The sequence below is a fragment of the Caloenas nicobarica genome, chromosome 19 (assembly GCF_036013445.1).
Source record: "Caloenas nicobarica isolate bCalNic1 chromosome 19, bCalNic1.hap1, whole genome shotgun sequence".
NCBI lineage: Eukaryota > Metazoa > Chordata > Aves > Columbiformes > Columbidae > Caloenas > Caloenas nicobarica.
Genome location: NC_088263.1, coordinates 1082863 through 1105717, shown reverse-complemented (window position 1 = coordinate 1105717; position 22855 = coordinate 1082863). Strand labels below are relative to the sequence as shown.

The following is a 22855-nucleotide window of genomic DNA, read 5'->3' as shown; positions in this document are numbered from 1 at the left end:
TTTTCCCACCCAGCCAGCTTCCTCTTACGTGATAGATGAGGACAGTTGCTCACAGCACGTGAGAACTTCTCACCCCGTTGTTTTACAAATGGTCTCTGGTTCAGACTCGGCAGGTGCCCCCCTCTTCTTCAATCTGTTTGCAATGAGGTAGTCGCCCTGTCTTAATCATGGAAAGCCTTTTCCAGCACTCTTTAAAGACCTCTTCACAAAATCTTTGACATCTTGCATCTAGGTTACCCTGGGGAAGGAAAGGTTATGGGGGAATCTGGGTCCCAACGTTGCTGTGATGCTGGCAAGCTGTGACACCCAGCTCTGAAAGCCAGGGCTGGGCTGTCCTGAGGACCCGAGTCCAGGGAAGGTGTTGGGTGAGAAGCCACAAGAACCCCCTTGCTGCCCCACACAAGGCGAGTGTGCAGAGCCAGGGGTCTGCCAGGTTCCACCAAATCCAGCTTATCAGTGCCTAATTATCACCATGGTGGAAACCTCTCTGTGACCATCCAACACATGGCCATGGCCTCTTGCTCAGCCCCCACCTCCCCATGGAGCCCAACTGCCTTGCAACCCCCTCCCAGGCATGGGCTGTGACTGGATTCCCCTGAAACCTTCCCCAGGGTAACCTAGATGCGATTTTGTGAAGAGATCTTTCCCCCACGGACGAGGAGGAGCTCCCATGGGTGACACATGGTTGAACACAGAACTCAGGGCAGTTTGAGCTGTGTCCCGGGGGCCTCTGCTGTGCACAGGGCAGGGGGTTCGGGGAAATGGGGCAGAGAGCTCAGCCGGTGTATCTGGCAGTGAGCGCGCGTCACCACTCTCCCTCTGCCAGGCTGCTTCTGTGGGCACAATATGGGGAGAGAAAGGGGAAATGGGTTATTTCTGCCTGTGGCTTTGGTGCAGAGCACCTCACCAGCTCGCCTGCTGGAGGAGCAGCAGTGCCCACCAGCGGGACACCGGCCCCGGCTCCCCCAGCTCCCGCAGCAAACCTCGCTGCAGAGCCCAGGGCGAGTTTTACCATTTGGCTTTTGCTCGGGGGGTCCCGACCACAGCTCATCCCTGCAGGGTGACCGGCACTGCAGTTCACTCTGGATGCTGGTGCAGCTGCCAGCCCTTGGCGTGGGAGTTGGCACAGCCAGGATGCCTGGTCTGATAGAGCAAAAACCCCCATTTGGCTGCCACAAGGAATCTGAGCTCCTGGCACGCAGCAGGCTTGCTTCTACTCTTTCCTTTTGTCCCTTTGCTGGCTTTGGTGCGATCCTGCTCGCTGAGGTGTCTCTCCGCAGTGTTGCCCACAGCCCCGAGCCTGGGCAGTGGGCTGAGGTGACAAATACCTGGACCCCAGGACTGTTATTTATTTACTGTTGCAGCCCCAGGGCCCCCGGCCAAGTCTCTGGGCACTCTGGCCACTGTGTGGTTTTGTTCCCTTCTTCACATCTTCTGTTTGTTTTGAATGCTGGGGGGGAATGGACACACGACAGCAAATTCCCATCCTGGATCATGCTGTGTCTGCCGCCTGCACGACATGGGACCGGGGGTGTGAAAGCGCCAGCTGAGAACATGCTCACGCTGCAACAGCGAAACCAGGCGCCTGCAGCTCTTCATGTGGTCACGGCAGCTGCGGCCCCGGGGAGAGGAACACGAAGCAAAGCGTCTCCCGAGCCCGACTCCGACACGCGTGGGCAGGCGCCGGCAGCTCTGGCGGGACCCAGCTGCAGCGGTGCGGGGAGGGCTCGCAGCTGCAGCTGGAGGGAGGAACCAGGTGCTTCATCTGCAGGGGGATGGGGACAGGGAGGTGGGAGCAGCCAGGGTTGCTCACCCCAGCCAGGATGGTGCCTAAACCTTCTCTTGGCATGATTTTATGTTGGTTTTAAGTTTCCTCCCAGCCCACCGTGGCTCTGTGGCCGCTCAGTTCCTGTAGTTTGTTGCCAGCAAACCCAGCCGGGTGGGGGTCAGGGCTGGGCAATGGCTGGGTGAGCGTGGGGGACCCTTGTCCCCCAACAAGCCACAGCTCTGGTTGACAGGAGGGTGTTGGGCTGGGCTGGAGAGGGAAGGGAGCTCTGCAGGGATGGGCTGCGGGCACTGCTGGCCGTGCTGTTGCAGGTGCCGGCTGGAAGCAGCCAGCTTGAGCAGGGGTTCAAGTGTCCTGAGGCGTCCCACGGGATTTTCCTGAGCTCTGGTTCTGGATGGTGCTCAGCCAGGCTGGTAGCACTCAGAGGAGCACATCCCACCAGGAAGCCCCACCAGCACTGTCTCCTCAGCCTTTATCTTCGAACAACACACAAGGAGTTTCATGCCAGCCTCAGCAGCTCCTGCATAAGGTTGCCCTGTGTCTTAACACTAATGCAGAGAGTCCTCTGGGGTCCAGGCCTAAAAATCAGATCACTTTTGGGTGCTTCTTCACAAGGGGAGGAGGAGGGGCAGGGCTGAGCTCTTCTCTCTGGGACAGGGACAGAACCCAGGGAATGGCAGAAGATGTGCCAGGGGAGGGGCAGCTGGACATGAGGAAAAGGTTCTTCACCCAGAGGTGCTGGACACTGGGACAGGCTCCCCAGGGAGGTGTCCCGGCCCCAACCTGACAGTGTTCAAGAAGAGACGGGACAACGTCCTCAGACACACGGGGTGACCTGTGGGGTGTCCTGTGCAGGGACAGGAGTTGGAACCGATGATCCGTGTGGGTCCTTCCAGCTCAGGGCATTCAGTGATTCTCAGGGTTGTCCTCTGCCTGCAAGGTCACTGAGCCGGGGCCGGGCACGCTGCCCGGAGGGGATCTCCTCACATCCCAGCCGGCTTCGGCCGTCCCACCTCTCCCAGCTGGGCTCCCTGGGCCACACTCAGGACCTCCTCCCTTTCCTTCCCACGTCCCCTCCTGCTGTTCAGGAGCAGATCCTGTTTGTGATGGACCCCTGAGAGTTTCGCCCACTGGGCAGTTCCTTGTTTCTGGCTGCCTGTTTGTCAAATCCGGTCAGGATTGTTGGTTTTTTGGTCCAATTCTTCATACTTTCGTGTTTTCATTCCTGTTGCTGCTTCGCCCCAGGTGCCCTGCGGAGCAGCCCAGCAATGCGCCGGGGTAAAGGCGGGCTGCAGACGTGCACAGATGGGCAGGAAGGGCAGGGAGCCGGGTGCCGTGGCCACCTAGCAGCACGGCACATTGCCCAAACTGGAGCCTGTGGCCCTGTGCTGGCAGAGGTGGGCCCACAGCCCCTGCCAGCTCTGCCTGGTGAAGGGCACAGGAACAGCAGGATGGGGTCACACCAGGATCTGTCTCTGCTGGAGCCTTCAGCAGGTTGGAGCTCCCCGCAGGGGAGCTTCCCACAGAAAGCTCGAGGAAGGTGAGGTTGGGTCTGCAGAGATGCAGCAAAGGAGCTGGATTCACTCGGCCAGGATTTGTCTCCAAGTAAATGTCAACAGGTGCCTGAGGAAGCGCGGTCACCAGCGCCCATGCTGGTGGCACAGGTTGGGTCCCAGCCGTGCCTTCCCCAGGGTACTGGAACCGCGCCGGGGCAGTTCACAGCAATGCGGGCAAGGCAGGAGGGTGGCCTGAGCACCCTGCACTGTCCTTAAGTACCCAGCCCGGCATCAGCACCCACACTGATGTTGAGCACCTGGACTGGCCTTAGGCACCCAGACTGGAGTTAGCACCCACACACCCAGGCAGGAGCGCCCAGGCCAGCACCTCTCGGCTCCCTGCGTTCAGGGACAGAAGGATGGGGTCAGGCTGCAGCAAAGCATGAGGCTAGAAAAGGGTTTTAGTTGTATTGGGTGGAGCTTGCAGGAGAAAAAGAATGGCCCTGGCAGAGCTGAGGAAAACCTGGAAGGATTTAGAGTAAAGCCAGCAACTCTTCACTGCTCTCTATGGGGTCCTGGGCATCTGACAGCACGTTACTGTCCCCCTTGGGATCCTGATGTCCCCCAGTAAGGTGGCAGTGCCCTCCTCCAGGGCAAACCCCCTCGCTGGGGTGCCACAGGGCACAGGACAGCTGCCGCGTGGGTGCTGTGCCCAGCCAGGCCCGGATAAGCCCCCCAGACTAGCTGGGCTATGGGGCATTTGGCATGGGGGGTGCAAATGATGAGCATGGGGAAGGGATGCAGGGCTGGGGGGGACAGCAGCTGTGCTGCCTTGGGCAGCTCCAGCGGCACTGCCAGCTCCCTGCCTGGCCTCAGGGGACAAGGTCATCAGGGAAGTGGTTTGGGTTAATCCGAAGCGCCTGTCCCCAGTGCCACAGTGACGCTTTCTCAGCTCCTGACCCCGGGAGCAGCGAGAGGGGCCATGCTGTGGCTGCTGCCACATTCGCCTGCGGGTCCGGACCCTCCAGCTGAAGCAGTTTCTGTCTCCCGAGGGATTTCGGGCACTGCTCCTGTTCACAGCCGCGGGCACAGAACTTCCTGGCAGCCCGACAGCCCTCGCCAGGGAGCGGGTCCCGTCGGCTGTGGCACGTCCTGCCAGCGGCCATGCTGAGGCTGCCGTCCCCAGCGTCCTCCCCAGATGGGCCGAGCACTGGAGGAGCTTTTGGGAGGGCCTTTCTTGAGGGATGCCCAGGTGCTGTGGCATCGGGGAGGGATGGGGTCTCTCTCAGTGTGTCCCTTTTGGGGTGCCTCAGCCTTGCGCTGGCTCTGAGTAACTCAGCAGCCTGGAGTGAGGCTCGGGGGTTTCAAACTGCAAGACCACCAGAATAATGGAGGGTTAAACCCCACCGTACCAGCTCAGCCTGGAGCATTTTTACCACTTTACTTTCTCTCTGCTCTTGCAACACAAAGAGCAAAGCTGCCGGTTTGCCCGGAGTGACCTCTGTGCCCTACAAACCTAACCCCTTCCTCAGAAAGACAAAAATCCCATTGCCTTGCACCTCCATCTGTTTAGTGAACAGTTTAACCTAACAAGATTAGCATTTGAGGTCGTCTCTTCTTCTTCTACGTTTTTCCCCTGCCGTTTGCAAAGAAAACAGCATTGGATTTAGGACAAAAGCTTGGAACCCCTCATTTGTAAGTAGTGCAGCCTTTGGAAACTGTTTTGTTCCAAAGTTATCTGGGGAAAGGGCTTGCCAGTCCTCTCCTAAAGCAAACAGGAGTTGGCCAAGGGGCTTGTCCCTGGGGAGGATGGACTGAGATCCCAGCACAGGGCACCTGCACCCGCTCTGCCTGCTGTGGGGTTGGGGAAATTTTGTTGGGTTACTCCCCCAAAGGACATTTGCAGAGAGATGGCTGGTGGTAGCAGGGAGAGGCTGCGGTGGGGTGACTGGAACAGGAGGGACTCGGCATTCACCTTCCCTGTTCCTCCATAGACACCCTCCGGTGATGCTCCGGCACACACCTCCATCCCTGCTGGGAACGTGGGGGAGCAGGGGCGCGTTCTCCGAGGTGATGGATGAAGCTGTGGCAGAAGGAGGGTCATGAAAGAGCAGCGAGGGTCAAGGCCAAATTAACCTGCGAGGGACGCAAGTGGTTTTTTAATGTGCAAGCATGCTGCTTCTTTAAACACCATCACATCCCACCACGAGCCCTTTCCAGCAGGCTGAGCAGCCCAGCTCCCTGCTGCAGCCTGGCACTGCCCGGAGAGGTGACTGGGGAGAGTCCCCAGGGAATCGTAACCGGGGAGGGGGGAAAAGGTAAAGGGTTTGATTTTCATTCTTTGGGACTGTTTTCCCCTCCCTCATCTCCCGCCTGCCCCCTCCCTTTTCACCACATTGTGCTGAGCTTGAATCAGACCTTCACAAAGGGGATTAGAGGCCGGTTGCTGATAAATAGCAAAGCAGGTTGGAAGCGTGGGAACCAGCCATGGCGCAGCGCGGAGGGACATTCCTGCTCTGGAGGGCCGGGTGGGAGCAAAAGTCCGGGCTAACCCTGGGTCACCCGGGGGACCCAGCGCCTGAGAAGATTTGTTCGGACACTGGCTTTTGTTGTGCACAGTTCCGTGTCAGCCCAGCGTGTCTCTCGCTGCTATTGATGGGGAAGGAAAGCGCTATTGTCAGGCGCCCGAGGGCCCCCCTTTCACTCCTGCACTCTCGGGGTGACGTCAAGGTGGGACGTGGGAACCCGGCCGGCCAGACCGGAGCAGGACGAGCAGTCCCAGCAATGCTCCACGTCTGCCGGCCCGCTCACAAGGCGAGGAGAGATGCTCAGGGGGTCCCCAGGAGCTGAGCATCACCTGTGGGGCCAGGAGCTGAGCTTTCCCCTGGCAAGATGTCCTGGGAGAGCTGGGGCTGGGCAGGATGGCTGCTCCAGCAGGCAGCTGGGTGGGAACGTGGAAGGCGTTTTTCTTTATCTCAGCCCCGGCGTTATCAGTGAAATTTCCCAGAGAGTGGGGGCGAGGCAGGATCATGCCAAAAATTCATGCTGGGAAATGGCTGCTGGATGAGATCGTGGCCGCCAGCCCTGCCAACCCCAGGGGTGTCTGCGGTGTCCGCTCTCACCCCACCTGGACACCTGCTGATGGGTTGAGTGTTTCCCTCATCCTCAGACTTATTTGCATACACGTTTTTAATGTCCTTCTGGAGACCCTGGGAGAGGTGAGAGAAGGGCCTGGAGCTGCATCTGACCCACCCCTCAGTCCAGCTCCTGCTCCGGCCTCTTTTCGGGAAGAGGCCAGGCGGGGAATTTCCCCGAGGACGCGCTGTGGGTGTACAGTGAAGCTGCCCTGAGCAGCTCAATGAAGCTCAGCTGCTTTGCATCTGGCGCCGAGGCTCGCTGCAGCATCGCAGAGCATCTGGGGACAGGCGGCGTGCCAGGGAGGGAGCCTGCTGGGAAAATCCCTTCATCCCGCCTCCAGCTTTTCCCCCCGTGACCTGACAGCGAGGAGCTGCAGGTGACCTTGAACTCTGCAAGCTGCCTGGTCCTGCTTGGGGCTCTGCATGTTTCTTCTGCCATCTCTTGCCTCTGAAAACGAGCCAAGTGCCAAGGCTGGGCCTTGCTCCCAGCCCTCGTTTCTCCTCTGACACCTGATTTTGCTGCCGAAGGCTTGTGGAGAGCTGAGGCTCCAGCACCCCGTCGTCCGGGGTCCCTGCAGGGACCGCAGGGTTGGGGTGACTCCAGAGCTGCCCCCAACAGCTCAAATGGCTTAAAGCCAAACTGTCTAAATAGCCACATCCAAGTGTGACCCGCAGGCTTTGAGTCCAGCAGGGAGGCAAATGGGGAAGAGCAACAAATGTATTTGCTGCCGCCAGGTCCTGCAGCTGCGTCCTGCCACGTTGGAAGGAAAAACAAAAGCCTTCTCTGCAAGCTGGGATGACCCCGGAGAAATGAGGCAGCGGGAACACGGCTGCTCTGCCGCTGAGGACGCACGCTGCCCTTGCTGGGAAATCTGTGTGGGCAGCCGTAGAAATGTTCCTGGAGCTCGCTTGGGAGTCTAGGAGCTGGAGGGGCAGTGAAGCTCTGTTAGGGCTGAGCAACGGCCAATTTTTTTTTCAAAGAGCCATGAAAAAAATGGGAACAGCTTCTGAGAAGCAGGATTTTCAGTGCACGTCAGTCTGTGTCCTCCCTGGTAGGTGGAAGGAGTGAGCCGCCTCCTGGGCACATTTTCAGGGCCTTGCCCAAAATGATTCCCTGGCCCCATGTGTGCCCCAGGGCAAGGACCCACCACGCCACGTGCCAGCGCCACCGCTCGCTTGTGCCCAGGTGCTGAGTCAGCACTTGGCAAACCTGGGGTGCTCCTGGTGAGCCTGGGAGCGTGGGCAGGTGATGAGGATGGGGATGGGGATGGGGATGGGGATGGGGACTGGGCTGAGGAGGGAGACAGGGACGCTCTCCTGTTCAGAGCAAATGGGCTGCTTTCAGATACACCACCCTTGGTCAGGTCCCTGCACAAAACCAGACATGTTGCCTGGACTTCTCTGGACACCCACCCTGTGCTCTGCCTCCTCCTCCTCCTCTTCTCCTGCAGGCATAGAGGCCCTCAGGGCTGGAGGTAGCTGGGATGGGAACAGCCAGACTCAGCTGAGGTCTGCATGTTGCAGGGTTGCGTTGCGTGTCCCAGGGTTCTCCTGCACACCGCAGGGTTGTGCTGCACATTGCAAGGTTGTCCTGCACGTCGCAGGCTTGTGCTGCACACCAGTGCGTACCTGGCTGCGGCACACACCGTGGGCATGGAGGGGCAGCTCCCAGCACCGGGAAGGGGATGGTGCTCTGGGTGAGGATGCTTCTTACACCTGCTGCCCTTTGGGTGCTCAGCCTGCTGCAAAGGCATCTCCTGCGCCCTCCCTCAGCCCAGCACCCACCCGCCTGCCCCCAAGCCCCCACTCAGGCCAGGCTGAGTCCCCCTGGGGTGCTCTGATGAGCTGTCAGGCAAACGTTATCTTTGGCCTCTCCCACCATGGCTCAGCCCTGCAGACCTGCCATGTGATGGGCTGCTGTTGGATTTTTCTGTAGAAAATGAGTAGTTCTGCAATAGCAAGGGATTTTATAATTATTACTATTATTCCTAGGCTATCAGAGTCACCAGCTTAGCCCTGCCTAATTGAATACAGCTGTTTCCTGTGCCCTCAACAACAGGCCTGACACTCCACTGTCCTCCTGGACGGTTTATTTAGATAGGTAAGATCCGGATTTCTGGAGCAAAATAAACAGCACCAGACACCTGGACCCCCCAGCCCTGACCCCTCTGCACCCCAGTGATGCCTCTGCTGCCTCTCTGAGCCTTCGGTCCCCTTCGGAGTTGCTCTGCCACCCCGACTGGGCAGAGCCGCTGGAGAAGGTGCTTGTGGAGGTGCTGCCAGTGGCCAGTTTTATTCCTTTATTCCAGTGACGTGAAAGGGCCAAGGGCAATTGTCCCCTTGTCCCAACGGACCACATTTCTCTGGCAAAGTCTTTAATGCACTTGTCTGGGACACCTGAGGATCAGAACTCTCCTTTCCATCAGAAGGATGCTAAGCCCACGTGCCCCTCACCCAGCTCTGCAAACCCTGGCACTGTGTGTCCCAGGAGAGAAAAAGTGCCCAAATTCAGCCTGTCTGTGATGAGTTGGAAGAATAAATAGTAAAAGTGAGAAAAGGAGAGTAGCTGGGATGGCTGGGTTTGGTGGGGGGAAGGCAGGCTGGGAGCATCCGTGTGTGTTAATGTGGACTGTCGGGTTTTGCTGGGCTGAGTTTTGTGACTGTTTTGCAGGGGTAGATCAAAGTTGGATGGACATTAACCTTCCAGTTGCTGCAATTGTGCAAAGCTATTCAATTAAAAACAGGTGCTAATCACTTCCTTTTAGCTGATGTTCAACATTTGACCAGCCAGAAAGCAGGCTTGAAAACTCTGTCTTTCCGAGAAGCTGTGTTGGGACTCGGAAGGTGTGTGAGGCAAACTCCCCAGGTCTTCTAAATATCCCCGCGTGGGAGATGTCAGCCAGGACGGACAAGCCAGCGTGTTCTGCTCGGGCATGGACACCTCCTCATGCAGGGGTTGGGTCAGACTGGGGAATGGCTCCATGGTCGCTGTCCTGCCAGGGCTCCCCTCGCCCCATCGCCCCCACCCCACCACAGGCAGGTTTGCGGCTCCCATGGGCCAAGACACTGCTCGGCAGCAGCACCGTGTGCCGGGAGCCCCGGCAGCTCTGCCGTGGAGCTCAGGGTGCCGGGGCCGTCTGCAGCCCCTGTCCGCTCAGAGCGCCCCCGTCCCGCCAGCATCGCCATTCCCACGGTTCCTCCCTTTGGCTCTTCTCAGAAGAGCTGTTTGGTGGTGTGAAAACTCTTTGGTGTTAATTACCATCTCTTTGGGTGCAGTGACGTGGCATGGCGATGCTGACCTGTCCTGACACCACGTGCCTACATGCGTTGCACTCACCCCAGCACTCGCCCTAGCACCGCCGGCCCCAGCACAGGCAGCTGCAGCACCAGGGAACCTTTGTCTGTCTGTGGGATATGGCTGGGGCTCACTCAGCCCCCGGGGGGGTGAGTCAGGCTGCTACCACAGCCCGTCTGTCCCCAGGCCCGGTGGCCCCCATGGCACCATCACTGCTCCCTGTCAGGGCTGGCGCCTGCAGTGACACTGCTCGGCATGAGCCCAGGCCGAGCCGTGGCCATGCCAGTGCCTTTCTTCTTCTTTTTTTTCTTTTTTCTTTTTTCTTTTTTCTTTTTTCTTTTTTCCCTTTCCTTTCCTTTCCTTTCCTTTCCTCTTTCCCTTTCTCTTCTTCATTGTCTTTCTATTTTACTCTTTTTCTTTCTTGCTCTCATTCTCTCCCAGCTTTCCACACCACCCAACTGTGTTCTTTTCAGTTCATACCCATCAGCCATCTTATTGCTGCTCATAAGGATTCCCAGCCCTCGGCAGAGGTATCACCGTGTGCCTATGCCCTGACACCTTGACCTGTGTTGTGATAGTGAAGCCTTGTCACCAATAAACCAGAATCCAACAAGAGGCCGTAGCTGGACCATGAACTGAAGGGTTGTTTGCCAGGATGATGGGGAGGTTCCCTCCTGGCTGGCTGGAGGTCAGGCAGGGCAGCTGGGACGGTTCCTTCAGGCTGTAGGGCTGGGGATGCCCCTCGTCATCCCCGGCGAGGCTGCCAGGGCACTGGGCCCTCTGCCTGCTCCCCATCCCGGTGGGCTGGTTTTGCATCGTCATGAGTTAACAAAGATGAGCTGAGTTTTAATAAATGCGAATGAGAGCAGGCACAAGCCCGGCATCATCTTATTTGCAGGGAAAACTAGACAGAATCCCGGTGCCTTGATTTCTCTGCAGGCACCTGGGAGCAGCCAGATTTTGGGAGTCCTGAGCACTTTGCGGGTGACTGCAGAGGTGACAGAGGTGACCGGTCCTCCCTTGCCACCCCGCTCCCAGCAAGCAGGGCCTTGCAGGGCCGGCCGGGTGACCGGCCATTTGGTCCCGGCAGCGTTGGGCCAAGTGCCGATGCCGGCTGTGGCGAGGGCAGCGACTCGCACCTCCGGGCGGAGATGAAAGAGCCGCTGGGAGATGAAAGAGCCAGCGGGGCTGGGGCGCAGGGCGAGGACGGGAGGTGAGGGGAAGCCCTGAGAGATGTTTTTCTTCTCATCTCTGCTGCGCAGCAGGACGGCGGCAGCCAGTGCCGGGCTTTCCCAGGGCCATGGCAGGGCCGGTCCCCGCGTCGAGCCCCAGGCCGCAGCACCGCCGTGCCCTCCCCGTCCTGGCTGAGATGCTGAAGCAACGGTGGGACCCACTGAGCATCTGTGGAGGTGGAGAGGCTCTGGGGCCGTTTGCTGAAGGAGAAGGGTGCAAGGGGAGCATTACTGCACAGAGGCAGCTCCTGGCCCTGCCCATGACTGTGCCAGCTGCTTGGGGTTGTCCTTGTCAGCCAGTGTCAGGTGCCAACACAGGGTGGTGACACAGCAGTGACATAGCCTTGGACAAAGTCTCCATCTCTGTTTTGTGCATGGTGAGGCTGGGGGACAGGGCTGGGCGGCTCGGCTGAGTGGCACGGGCATGACAGACCTTGGTGTCCCCAGTCCCTGGGGCTCCTGTCCCCAGGCAGGAGCGTTCCCCTGTCACAGCATCGCGGTGCGGCAGGCGGTGCGGGCCTGGCGCGGTCCCTGCCCGGTGCCATGCTGCTGCTGCACCCCACGTTCCCTTTAGCTCAGCCCTGAGGTTTTGGGTGCAGGTGCGGATTTGGCTGTGCCAGGACCTCCCGGGTGCTCTCCAAGGGGTGGCCGTGTGTCCGGCTGGTCCTTCAGTGCCTCCTCTGCCAACCCCGCTCAGACTCTGTAATTCAGCACGGTACAGGCAGCACTGAGACAGATCCCCTTTTATTATTAACATGTACGATCCTTTGGCCAAGACTAAAGCCAGGGGAGCAGGATCCCTGAGGGCAGTCAGAGTCACCATGAGCCGAGCAGGTGTCTCCTGGGCTGCCGCGGGTGGTCTCCTTCAGACATGCCTGTAACCTTCTGCATTGATGCGGTTTGACCCCAATAGCTCATGCAGAGTGGTGAGAGCAGAGGCTGCTGCTCCAGAAAAGCTCCCAGAAAGCCTGGGACTTGGAGGCTTAGAATTCATGTTGCCTTGGACGTTGAGGTTGAGCCTCCAAGACCAAATGTCAAGCTGCTGACCCCCAAAGACTCTACCCAGGTACCTGATGTAGGCCTATTTTTCATTTCTATGTATCATTTTTGTATGCAAGAGCTTGTGCAAGGGCCTGGGCTGTTGCTTTGAGGAGCCTCAACCTTGCAGGTACCCATGAAATGGGACTGAACAGAAGTTCCCACCCAGCTGCTCCCTCCCTGGATCAATACCAAGTTGCTCACCCCGGGCTGCTCAGGCAGAGCTCAGTGGATGTCCTCCTCCAGCCCTGGTCCTGTGTGTCCCAGTGCTCTGCCAGGCTGCAGGACCCTCAGCAGGCTGGTGGCGGCCAGAGCCTGACCGGTTATCGTCACAAGCAAAGGACAATGAGGAGAAGGTCCCTGAGCCCCCTGACATGGCAAGTGGGGACCAGCAAGGCTTCGAGGACCCACAGAGAGCGTTGGGTGAGGATGCTGATGGAGCCAAAGAGGTGTCTGGCTTGGCACCTGCATGGCCCAGACTGCAATGTGCTCATCACTGCATGGACTGAATTGAAAAATGGGGGGGAATCACTTGTTTCAGCTCAAGATGTTGCATTTGGAGTTAATTTTCATTGCCTCGGGGTGGCTTGGTTGGTTCTGAACCTCTTTGAAATGTTTGGGTTCGGGCAGACCTCAGGCGGCAGAGGCGACAAATCTGGAGCCATCCCCTAAACCCATCTCTCCATTTGTGTCTCCTGCTGCTCTCCCGGCAGGTCCAGGGCCGCTGCCCGCTCTGGGGACCCGTGTGCCCGCTGGGACACCACTGCGCATCGCCCACGCTGCACCCACACAACGTGCAGAGCTGGGGAGGAGCTCTGGGGAGCCGGACGGGGCTGAAGACACTGGACAAACCCTCCTGGTTGCTCTGCTCTCACAGCTGCAGCAAGTTTGGCCGTGTTCTGCCTGCCCCTCCCTGCAGAGCACCAGCCTCTTCAGGACCCATGGGATTCGACTGGCACTGGGAAGCCCGGGGACCATGGCCAGGGGGACGAGGGTCCCGACTCAGCTCTGTGCCTCTCCTCTGCACCAGCTCACCCTCCTCCTGCCTTGTCCGCCCCAGCTGCTGGATAAGGATCGCTTCTCACCTTGCACAAAACTTAACGCCTGTGGCCTTGGCTGGATTTGTGGCTCAGAGGCACTTCTGAACTATGGACAGGTGGTGAGAGCTCACCCGCATGCTCGTGTCCATCACACGGACATGGGTGTGCAGAGGAGCTGCCGCAGCGGTGCCGGTGCGGTGGGCAGGCTTCACCCTCGCTGCCACAAGCGCCAAGGCACCTGCGTCAGGCGATGAATTAAACCTGCTGCCGCACTTCCCCGTGCGTCTGCCAGGCACTAGGAGTGAACCGAGGGTTTTTTGAAACCAGCCCAGAAACGCACCGTGAGACAGCCTGCGTTTATCATGCTTCTGCTTTCCCCGGAATTCCAGTCCTCTGACATGTTTATATCAAACCTGATGACCCAAATCTGACTGCAGCAACTGAGAAGAAAACTGACCTTCTGCAAAGAGCAGCTGAGCCAGCCCAGGAGAGCAGTCGCGTGTGTTTCAGGCCACCCTGGGCCACTGCACCCGGCCACGCCATGGAGAGGAGCAGCCAGGCAGCACCAAAATGTTTCACCAGTTTTAATTCAATTACTTCACAAAACAGCATGTAGCATCACTGACACCTTCACAGCATCTCGTGGCAGCAAAACAGCTCTGGAAGCTGTCACTGGTGGCCGGTGCAAAACAATTTAGTGGGCTTGGGCCAGGAGCTAATAAACATGTGTGTGCAATGTGAAAACCACCTGCTTCTTTGCTACAGGACCCGCTGATGGAGCTGGGGGAGCAGAGGGTGACCCCATCCCTGCCCCACACCAGGGCACTGGGAACAGGCCAGCGGCTACTTGGGGGACCTGGAAAAGTCCCCCAGCCCGTGGGGACAGGCGGGCTGTGGGGTCAGGGAAGGAGCTGCCGTCACAGCCACAGGCAGGGCAGGGAGCAATAGAAGGGAGGAAAAAGGGAAAAAAATAGGCACGCATCCCTCCTTCCTCCTGCTTTGCTCATTAGAAGCATGGAGCTGGTGGAGGCTGCAAGTGAATGTGGAAATTGTGGGGTCTGGCAGCCCTGTGGGAAGGCAGGGATGTGTCCCCGGGACTCTTCAGGCATTCAGCACCTGCAGTGGCCCTGGGCACCTCTCAGGCTCGCTCCCCTGAACTGTCTAAGGTCTCCAGACAAAAATGGGGCAGAGCAGATATTTTTAAAGTGAAGAAGCCATGAAAACTCTTTTTGTTTAAAGATCTCTCCTCTAGACCCTTCTTTATCTCAGCATCAAGCAACTGTGATGGGCGAAAGCCCAAACTGTCTCCCCAGGCGGGTCTCCTTTCATTAAAAGCCTGAGCAAGAAGGATGTTACCCCAACTGTTCATCTTCTCTGGCGGTGTCTGCCAATGTCTGAGGCAGGGAGGTGTGGTCGTCCGTGATGCACATCCCGTCTCTGCCACGGCTCCCAGGGAGCCCATCACCCGCCCTGCTCAGTGCTCTTCTCATCTGGCTGCTCCAGATGCTGCCCTGGGCTCCGGGCTCTTGCGCAGGTGGGTTTTGCTCCAGCCCAGTGATGCTTTCCCAGCCTCTCTTCCCACCTTTCAGGATAGCCCGAAGGGGAGTGGGAGTTTCAGAGCTTGCAAACCCTGCCATGCTTCGGTCAGCAGTGTGGGAAGAACCAGCCTGAGCGCTGCGAACGGCCTGGGGGGAGCCTGGGGGGAGCTGCAGCGACACCAGGGACTGAAGAGGCTTTGCCAGCCCAGAGACTCCTGTCTAGGGGACAGCTGAGGCAGCGTGCCCCAATGGCGAAGGGCTCCCTGCTGCATAAACCCCAGGGGAGGGAGTCCCCTCCACACCCCAACCCACAGCCCCATCCATCTCTCCCTGCGGGGGGACAGGCAAAGGGCACTCCAGCCATCTTGGGCTCTGGAAGAAGGACCCTGACCCCGGGGGGGCTCCCACTGCTGCGCTTCACCAGGGCTGCGTGCCCAGCTGGCCCCCCACTCATGGAGCCCCTTCCCCCCTGGAGCATCCGTGGCTGGGCAGGGGCTGCGTGGGGACGGGGGGACAGCTGGGCCCAGAGCCCCCGCTAAGCGCTTGTGGGGTTGGGAGTTTTTCCACTCCTGGGAACCAAGCGTCAGCTTTTGTTGGGCGAACAAACCGTAGCTTTCATGTGAAAAGGTTAGTACAGTATGTTAGTTCCTAATGAGGGGATAATAGAGTCTGATTCTCACACCCTGGGGACTGCGAGGTGACAGCAGCACGGGAGAAGGGTATTTAACACCTTCACCCTGGGAACCTTTTCCCTTTGCAAACGGATTCCTCAGCCTTGCCAAGAGCAGTGAGGACGAGGAGGAGCGCAGTGCAGGGCCTTTGCCCCCACGTCCCTCTCGCGCCCCGATCCCATCCATCGGCCCGTGTGTCCTCGCGGCGGGGGCAGCCTGCCGAGCAGCCTAGGAAACAGTCAGCCCCTTAGTCCGTATTTGGCCCCAAATCACCCACTCACAGTGTCAAAATCTCCCCGGCCATGGGCACGGCAGGAAGGCTGTGGGTGGCGGGGCCTGGGGGGATGCAGTCCCGGGGCTGGGTGTGTGGGGAGGTGGGGACCAGCCCCTTTGGTGTGTGCATTGCTGGCATGACGGGTGCCCTCAATCTGCGTCCCCGCAGCTGTCACCTCCCTGGCTGCCTTGCCGCCGTGCCTGTGTCAGGACTGGGGCTTGCCGTGCCGCCCGGGGCATCCTCAGTGGACCAAGATTTGGGAGTCAACATGTCCCGCAAGGCCTGGGCACAGCCTGGGTGCCATGTGGGAGAGATTTAGGGGCTTTTCCTAGAAAAATCAAGATTCCTTCCTACATCCAGCCTCCCACCCCATCCTGCTGCAGTGGCTTGGGAGGGGGACAAGGCCTGCAAGTGCGTGGCACCGGGGGACAGCCCTGCACATGGCTGTGGCCCCTCTGGGGCTCTCAGCCACGCGCCAACCCGAGGCAGTTACCAGATACAGGGCAGTGTTGGCATTTTATCGGGGGTAATAGCATCCAGTGAGAACAGCCCAGACACCAAGATGAGGTTTCACAGGGACAAGCTCCTGCCCGATGACAGGAACCACAGCCGCGATGGCAGCTGGAGGCTCGGAGCTCCCCGAGGAGCTCGCTGCTGCGGCTGCTTGTCGAACTGCAGGGGCCTGAGCTGGGTTAAAGCCCCGGCTGCTGTATTTATTGAGGGATTTCAGTTCAGACTGCCTGTGCGGGGAGCTGGAATGTCCTCAGAGCTAGAGAGACCAGTTTTGCCAAATTCCACCCCCACAGGATGCCAAATTACAAGTGTCATCGCCTGGGCTGTCAGTTCCCTCCAAGCCTTTCGGGGCAAGACACCTTCTCACTGCTTAGCAGTCTTAGAAATGGCAGATTTTGGTAGTAACCCTTTCCTGGGTGACCTGTTTCTTATGCTGAGGTTGCACATGGGAAACCACCAACTTGCACATCCCTGGTGGGAGCCGCTTGTCCTTGGTTTGCTGCTCCCGCTGAGTCATGCTCAGGTGGGACAAGTGATGGTGCAAAGCAGTGACACCGCCGAGTCCCCTCCACGTGGCTGGGTCAGACACCAGAGATGAGGTTAGTGGGGTTATTTTGGGGTACGGTCGGTGCCTTCTAGAAAAAACATGCTGAGGAATTACTGCAGCTGATCGCCAAAGTCAGTGTTTGATAACGTGGGGAGGGCTGCCTCCTGCGGCACTCGCCAGGCTTTGCTGCACCCGTCCTGGGCACCCAGGTCCTCCAGCCACCATGTCCCTGTCTGTTCCCGCAGGGTGGCCGAGTCCCTGCTCCCGCCTCGCTCCCGGCAGCGCCTGGCTTCATTGCTCAGCTCTTTTGTGCTCTTTTCTTTCTCCTTCATTCTTTAAAATAGCAGGACGCCAACTCCAACCTCACTGGGTTCTCCGACAGCACCACTTGAAGGCTGTGTTCTCTGGCTCATACATCTCAGTTTGCGGTGACACGAAGTCAGTGGCAATGCCTCCCTGTCCTCTCCAGTGGTGCCGGGTCCCGTGGGCATGCTGGGTGAGCAGCAAACCCCTCTGGGGGTGTCAGGGCCGGGCTGTCATCTGCTCCCCAGCAGATGGGTCAGACAAAAGTGTGGGAGCACTTCTGCTTTGCTGGGGAGGCAGCGTGGAGGAGGCTGTAGGGGGTTGGATGGAGGAGGCTGGGAAAGCAGTTCCTTGAGACCAAACAGAAATGTCACAGCGAGGTGTGATGATGGCCAGTGCCTGCGGGTCAGCATCACAGAGCACCTGAAGAGTGAGAATCCAACATTTCGCCTGTCCACTGGGTTATTTTTAAATGTCCAAACCTCTGGAGCAAGGGAGCAAACCGTGGTCCAAGCCTGGGGACGGGAACCAGCGGCCCCAGGGACTGGCCATGAGATGAAATTTGGTGAGAATTTGCTTTACTGAAATAGGCTCTGAGATGCAGAGACCTACGAGCTCTGCAGACAGAGCTTGTGGGCTGTGCTTTACCTGCTGTAAAGTACCACGTTCGATATTTTCTAGGATGGTGGGTTGGAGAGTCACTGACCATGCCTAAGGCACTGCACACATGGGCACGGCAGAGTCACAGTCCCTCTTCAGCAGTGGGCAATTTCTGCATCCCGAAGGCCAGATTTGGGGCTGTTGCGGAGCAGCTGTCACGCAGCTCTCCTTTGCACCAGCCTGACCCAGGGGCAGAGCTGCCTCTTGCTTCTCTGGGTCGTGGCACCAGGGCTCCCCAGCTCCGTGGTGGCAGCCGCTGGTGATGGCATTGCCTGTGCTGTGCCCGGCTGCACGGCCCCTTCTTGGGCTGCTCCAGCCCAACCCCGTCCTCCAGAGGGGGCAGCAAGCGAAGCCCTCACTGGTCCGAGGGCGGGTGGGTAGGAGCAGGTTGCCCACCTTGGTACGTGGGTTCGCATCATCCCTGGACCCACAGGGCATCTTTCTGGGTCAACCTGCATGAGCTTGTTTGCACTGGAGGAGATGTTTTCCAGCTGAGATGGCCTGAGAAGCAGACATTCCCTCGCTTGAGTGTGCTGAAATGTTTAATTAGAGTTTAACAGCAGCCTGGGAAAAAGGTGTCTTGTCATATTTCTGGGCTGCATTTTGTTGTTGAACTGCTAGCCCCGTATGAGCACAGCCGAGGGAGACCTGCCGCACAATGAGCCCTTTATGTGCCTCTCCCTGTGGCTCGCCCTGACCCTGAACTTTCCCATTAGCTGTTGGCGCGGTGCCCTCACGCATGTGCCCGGGACAGCACGGGGATGGGAGCACACAGCAACACAGCAGTTTTGACTCTGTTTTGGGGGTTGGTGTTGCAGGAGAGGGGACAGCGCGGGGTGTTCGGAGGAGAGGACATCCCACTGGCTGTGCTTCGATGTTCAGGTGAACCCAAGGTGCCCTGCCAAGGCTCCGGCGTGTGGTCAAAGGGATGCAATGTGACAACTGTGCACATGGCAGGACACTGGGGTGCAGCAGGATAGCTCCTGGGGACATGGTGTTCGCCTGTGCGGGACCCTCACCCAAGTGTTTCTGAAGATGCTGCCCACATAGATCAAAGGTTTCCTTTCTTGGACCCCAGCGGGGATTCCAACCTCGGTCCCATCCCTCTCCCCTGCACGAGAAGGGAAGATGCTGAGCCCTGCCCAGCTGGTGGAGCCAGGGAAGCTGCGGGACAGGATCCTCAGCCCTGGGCACCTGGGTGGACCCCGGGGAGCACGGCCGCATCCCGAGGGAGCTGGGGAGGAATGAGAGGAATGGAGCACGCACCTTCCTCCCCCGACTTCGCCTCCACAAAAAGCCCATCAGTATTTTCCACTCGTGGGTATTTTTTTTCCACGGGATGAAATTAGAAGTTTTGCTGCCACTTGCCTGCTGGTGTCCTGCTCATCAGCCAAAGAGCAGAGCCTGGTTTGGTGGGGCTGCATCGCTCCTCTTGCCGTCTGTCCCAGCTTTCTCTCCTCCAGTTGGCCACTGAAACAGTAGAGAGCAAATCCTTTGGGTCCAGCAAAAGCCTAAAAATATGCCACATATTTATGTGTGTATTATTACCCCTTTTTACCCTTTTTTTTTGTTTGACACAAGCATGCGGTGCTCTAGATAGCTCCCCAGGCCCCCACTGCAGTGAGAAGACATGGAGGTGCTGGGGTGCCCCAGGATCACTCCTGTCGCACTGTGGTGACCTCACATGTCACCAACACACTGGGGTCACATTAGCACGTCTGGGAGGTGTCAGGCTGGGAATGCGAGGAATTGGTGCGCAAGGTCTCCTGGGGTTTCTTTTTGCTCTGGCAGCAGCAGCTCTTCCCCCGCACTGCTCCCGGGGGCTTTCATCTTGTAGGTCCTGGTTAGCAGCTTGCATGGCTTCTTTCTGAGACTGTTTTTGGGGAATCCTTTTGGAGAAGTCCTGCAAGAGCTAGTGCTTTCCCTTGAGATGAGATGCACATGGTTGTTCCCAAAGGAGATGGTGTTCTCTGTGAGCTCTGGGCTGGAAGTGCTGGCAGAGCCCAGCTGTGCAGCTTCACGCTCTGCTCCCGTGGATGAGCTGTACCCTGAGGCCAACCATTGCATCGGGTGGTGAGACCCTTCCAAAGGTGCTCGGCACCAGCCTGGTCCTCACCAAAATCCCTGCTTTTTCCACCCTTGTTCTACCAAAGGTTTCTCGGTAAGCTTGGGGCCCCTGGGGCAGCACATAGCCCGTCCGCCTTGATTCACAGAATGTCCCACAGCCATCCCAGTCCACCTTTGGTGCCAGAGGTGACCAACCTTGGTCCCAGCTCTGCCAGGAGTTGCCTAGAGAGAAGAATGCTGACAGAATGGATTGAAAACATGGTTCTGGGTGTTAAAATTGCTCCCTATTGCCTGTATTCCCCTCCATGCAGGCAGTGCAGGCAGAGGCTGATGCCTTTGCTCAGAGGCTGGAGGTGATGCTACGGAGGAGCTGTGGGGACCTCTTGCTCCTCCTTCAGGCATGGTGACAGGCATGATCTACAGCGGGGACCATCCCAGACTGCCTGGGAGGATTGCGCAGCGGGACCATCACTGAATTCACTGGCAGGACATGCTATTTCCACGGTGACATCCTGGCAGAGTCGTATGACTAGCAGCACCGTGTTCCCCACCACTGCTGCCCCATTGGTCAGGAAGCTTCCCCAGCCCTGGTGGTCCTGTGTGATGGGCAGGGTCTGCACCCAGAATGACTTTCTCCCCAAGAGCCTTGGCCCATGTCTGAGCTAATGCAGGCAAGAGTGTGGGATTTTGATGCTCCCTGGGAGGACGAGGACAGGTCTCAGCTCACAGCAGGGACGAGGAGTCAGGTTAGATCTGAGCTCGTGCCAGGCTCTGTGTGAGGCTCTTGCCAGGCTCTTGCTGCCATAGGTTGCCCAGAGACACCAGGATTAATCAGTGGCCCGTGCTCTGGGGACACTGTCTGTCCCTCAACCCACAGCGTGGACGGGCAGGCTGGTGCCTGCAGGAGCAGCTGCCAGGAACAGCATCACCCTTGCAGGGGCTTGGGGTCCTGGGTGCACAGTCTTGTGCCAAACACGTCTGGGTGTGACCTGTCAAACATCACACAGTGCTGAGGCAGATGGAAACCTCCTCTGTCAGCGGGAGCCCTGCAGGAGGTTATTTCCCCACCATCGCTCCTTCCCCTTCTGTTCTGCAAAATGTCAAATCCGCTTTCAACCATTTTCCACCCGCAGGTGGGTGTGTTTCGTGCTGCCCGAGCCCCATGGGGGTGCAGCTGTGGGCTGCTGCAGTTGGAGTTTCAGACCATCTTGTGCTTGAGATGGAGGACCACTGGGTTGAGGGGGTCTCTGCCAAGGTGCTGCCAGAGCTCGGCGCCTTTTCTCATCACTGCCACGGGGTTTGACAGAAATGGCTTTGCTTAAGGGCTGTCTCTGCTCATCATGGCTTTTTGACATAGGGCTGAGTGCAAGCACAGGGCACAGGTTGGGGTTTGCTCTTACTGGGCCGCTGGAAGGCTGCTGCCTGCCCAGCTCCTCCCCAGAAGTAAAATTAATGTTGCAAACCCTTTGGTTGGAGGAAAAAGAGAATGGGTCAAAAGTACTGAATGGGTTTTGCTAAGACCAAGAGGAGCAGGCTGCTGGCAGTGGGACTCAGAAAGGGGCTGAAGGGAGAAGTGGTTTCTCTGTGGGGTGGCTGGTGATGAGCTCTAAGAAGGTAACAAAGTGAAATGGTCTTGGTGTTGGGATGCAGGTGGGTATTGGCAGGGCGAGGGAGCCCAGAGCAAGCACGTGAGCAAGAAGTGAAAGAACTGGAGAGCATCTGGGCAGAAATGCTTCCCGAGGTGGAACGGCAGAGCAGGAGGGAAATAAGAGAGCGAGGAAGAGCCAGGTTTTAAATATGTGTGGAAGTGGTTCGGGTGGGGTGACCAGACTGGGAGTGATGGGAGTGGGGCTGGTCAGAGGCAGGTGACCAGACTGGAGGTGACTGCTGTGGACATGGTGGGAGTGGGGTGAGCAGGTGGGAAGCGGTGGGAGCAGATGACGCAGGTTCTGTCAGGGGGCTGGTGCCGCCCAGGCAAGAGCAGCAGCTGGTCCGCAGGGACCCTGCGAGCACAGGCAGGAGTGCAGCACCACGGTGCTGAGCCAGCAAACACCCGGACCCTCCTGGGTCGCTCCTGCAGTGCCGAGGATGCCGCTCTCCTTTAGCATCCTCATCTCAGAGTAAGGAGGAGGAGGAGCTGATCCTGGTGGGTCAGCTGTGCCGGGGGTTCTACCACCCATCGTCCTGCCCTGCTGGGGAAGGAGCCGTTCTGGGGAGGGATCCCCAGCTCCGCCACCAAGCAACGGGCACTGAGCACCAGGCCTGGTTTGGTTTCCCCTGGGCTTGGTGGACAATAACATGCAACCCAAGATGTGAAGTGTATCCCTCCATCAGGCTGCTGGCGAGCTGCCCGAGGGGCCCCTGCTGTTGTGAAAGTGGTATCTCTGCCTCAGGAGCTTTTCTTTCTTTATTAAACTAAAGGCTGGCTTTGGATGTCAGGGGTCTGGGGCTTGTCTCAATGCACAGCCAGGGCAGTTACACTGCAGCAGATTTTTTACAGGCTCCCAACCAGCAGCGCTGGAAGCCTGAACCCATTACAAGACCTCGTCAAGCGCCAAGATCAGTGCACGTGGGACCCCAGGGCAGCTTTTACTGCTCCGCGCGTCAGGGCTGGTGAGACACCCCTGCCCGTGACTTGAGCCCAAAAACCTCTGCCTGCCCTGTGCAGTCATCCTGAGCTGCTCCCCACCAGGTACTTGGGGAACGCGGGGCCCCGTGTGCCGCTGGCAGAGCTGGTAGGGGTGCTGGGAACCCAGCTGCGGCATGCCGAGGGCTCGCAAGTGTGTCAAAGCAGAAAAATGTGCTGGGAACAGCTTTACCCTCCCTCCTTTGGCTCCTCCTGTGCACGCCAAGCGAGGCCAAGTCCTGGCGCAGGCAGAGAGTGCTGCCTGCTCACCCCTGGCCAAGCTGGGCTGGGCAGGGGGGATTTGGAGGGTGCTGAGAACTGTCTGCGTTGTGCTGGGCAGAGCGCGGGCTGGCGGGGAGCCCTGTCTGCTCCCCGAGCTGTGCTCCGTGGCGCAGGGCCGGGGGTTGGATCCAGCTCAGCCGCTGAGGCTGTGACATGTCCCCAGGGGACCGCGGGGAGCAGATCTGGGGACAGTGGGACTTGTTTGCAGAGCCGGGGCTGGAGGGAATTCAAATCCTCAGGTGCTGGAAGGGCCCTGCAACTCATGGTGTGGAGCATGACAGTGGTTTTGATTTTAGCAGAGTTTAAGCTTCTGCTTCAAAATGGAAGTGCCCGGCTGTCCCAGCTGCAGG

At 58.6% G+C, this 22855-nt stretch overlaps 1 protein-coding gene across 7 annotated transcripts in view; it reads left to right on the top strand.

Moving 5' to 3' along the window:
- Positions 1–22855, top strand: part of EXD3 (exonuclease 3'-5' domain containing 3) — a 291985-nt gene that overhangs the window by 247854 nt on the left and 21276 nt on the right. For 5 of the 7 annotated variants that reach the window (XM_065648434.1, XM_065648435.1, XM_065648440.1 and 2 more), the window contains one exon: positions 12698–13733. The exons of the other annotated variants lie outside the window; for them this stretch is intronic. In XM_065648434.1, the coding sequence (XP_065504506.1) occupies positions 12698–13129 (432 nt within the window). In that variant the 3' untranslated portion in view covers positions 13130–13733. Of the gene's footprint in view, positions 1–12697; positions 13734–22855 lie in introns of those variants that run through there. 7 annotated transcript variants of the gene reach the window in all.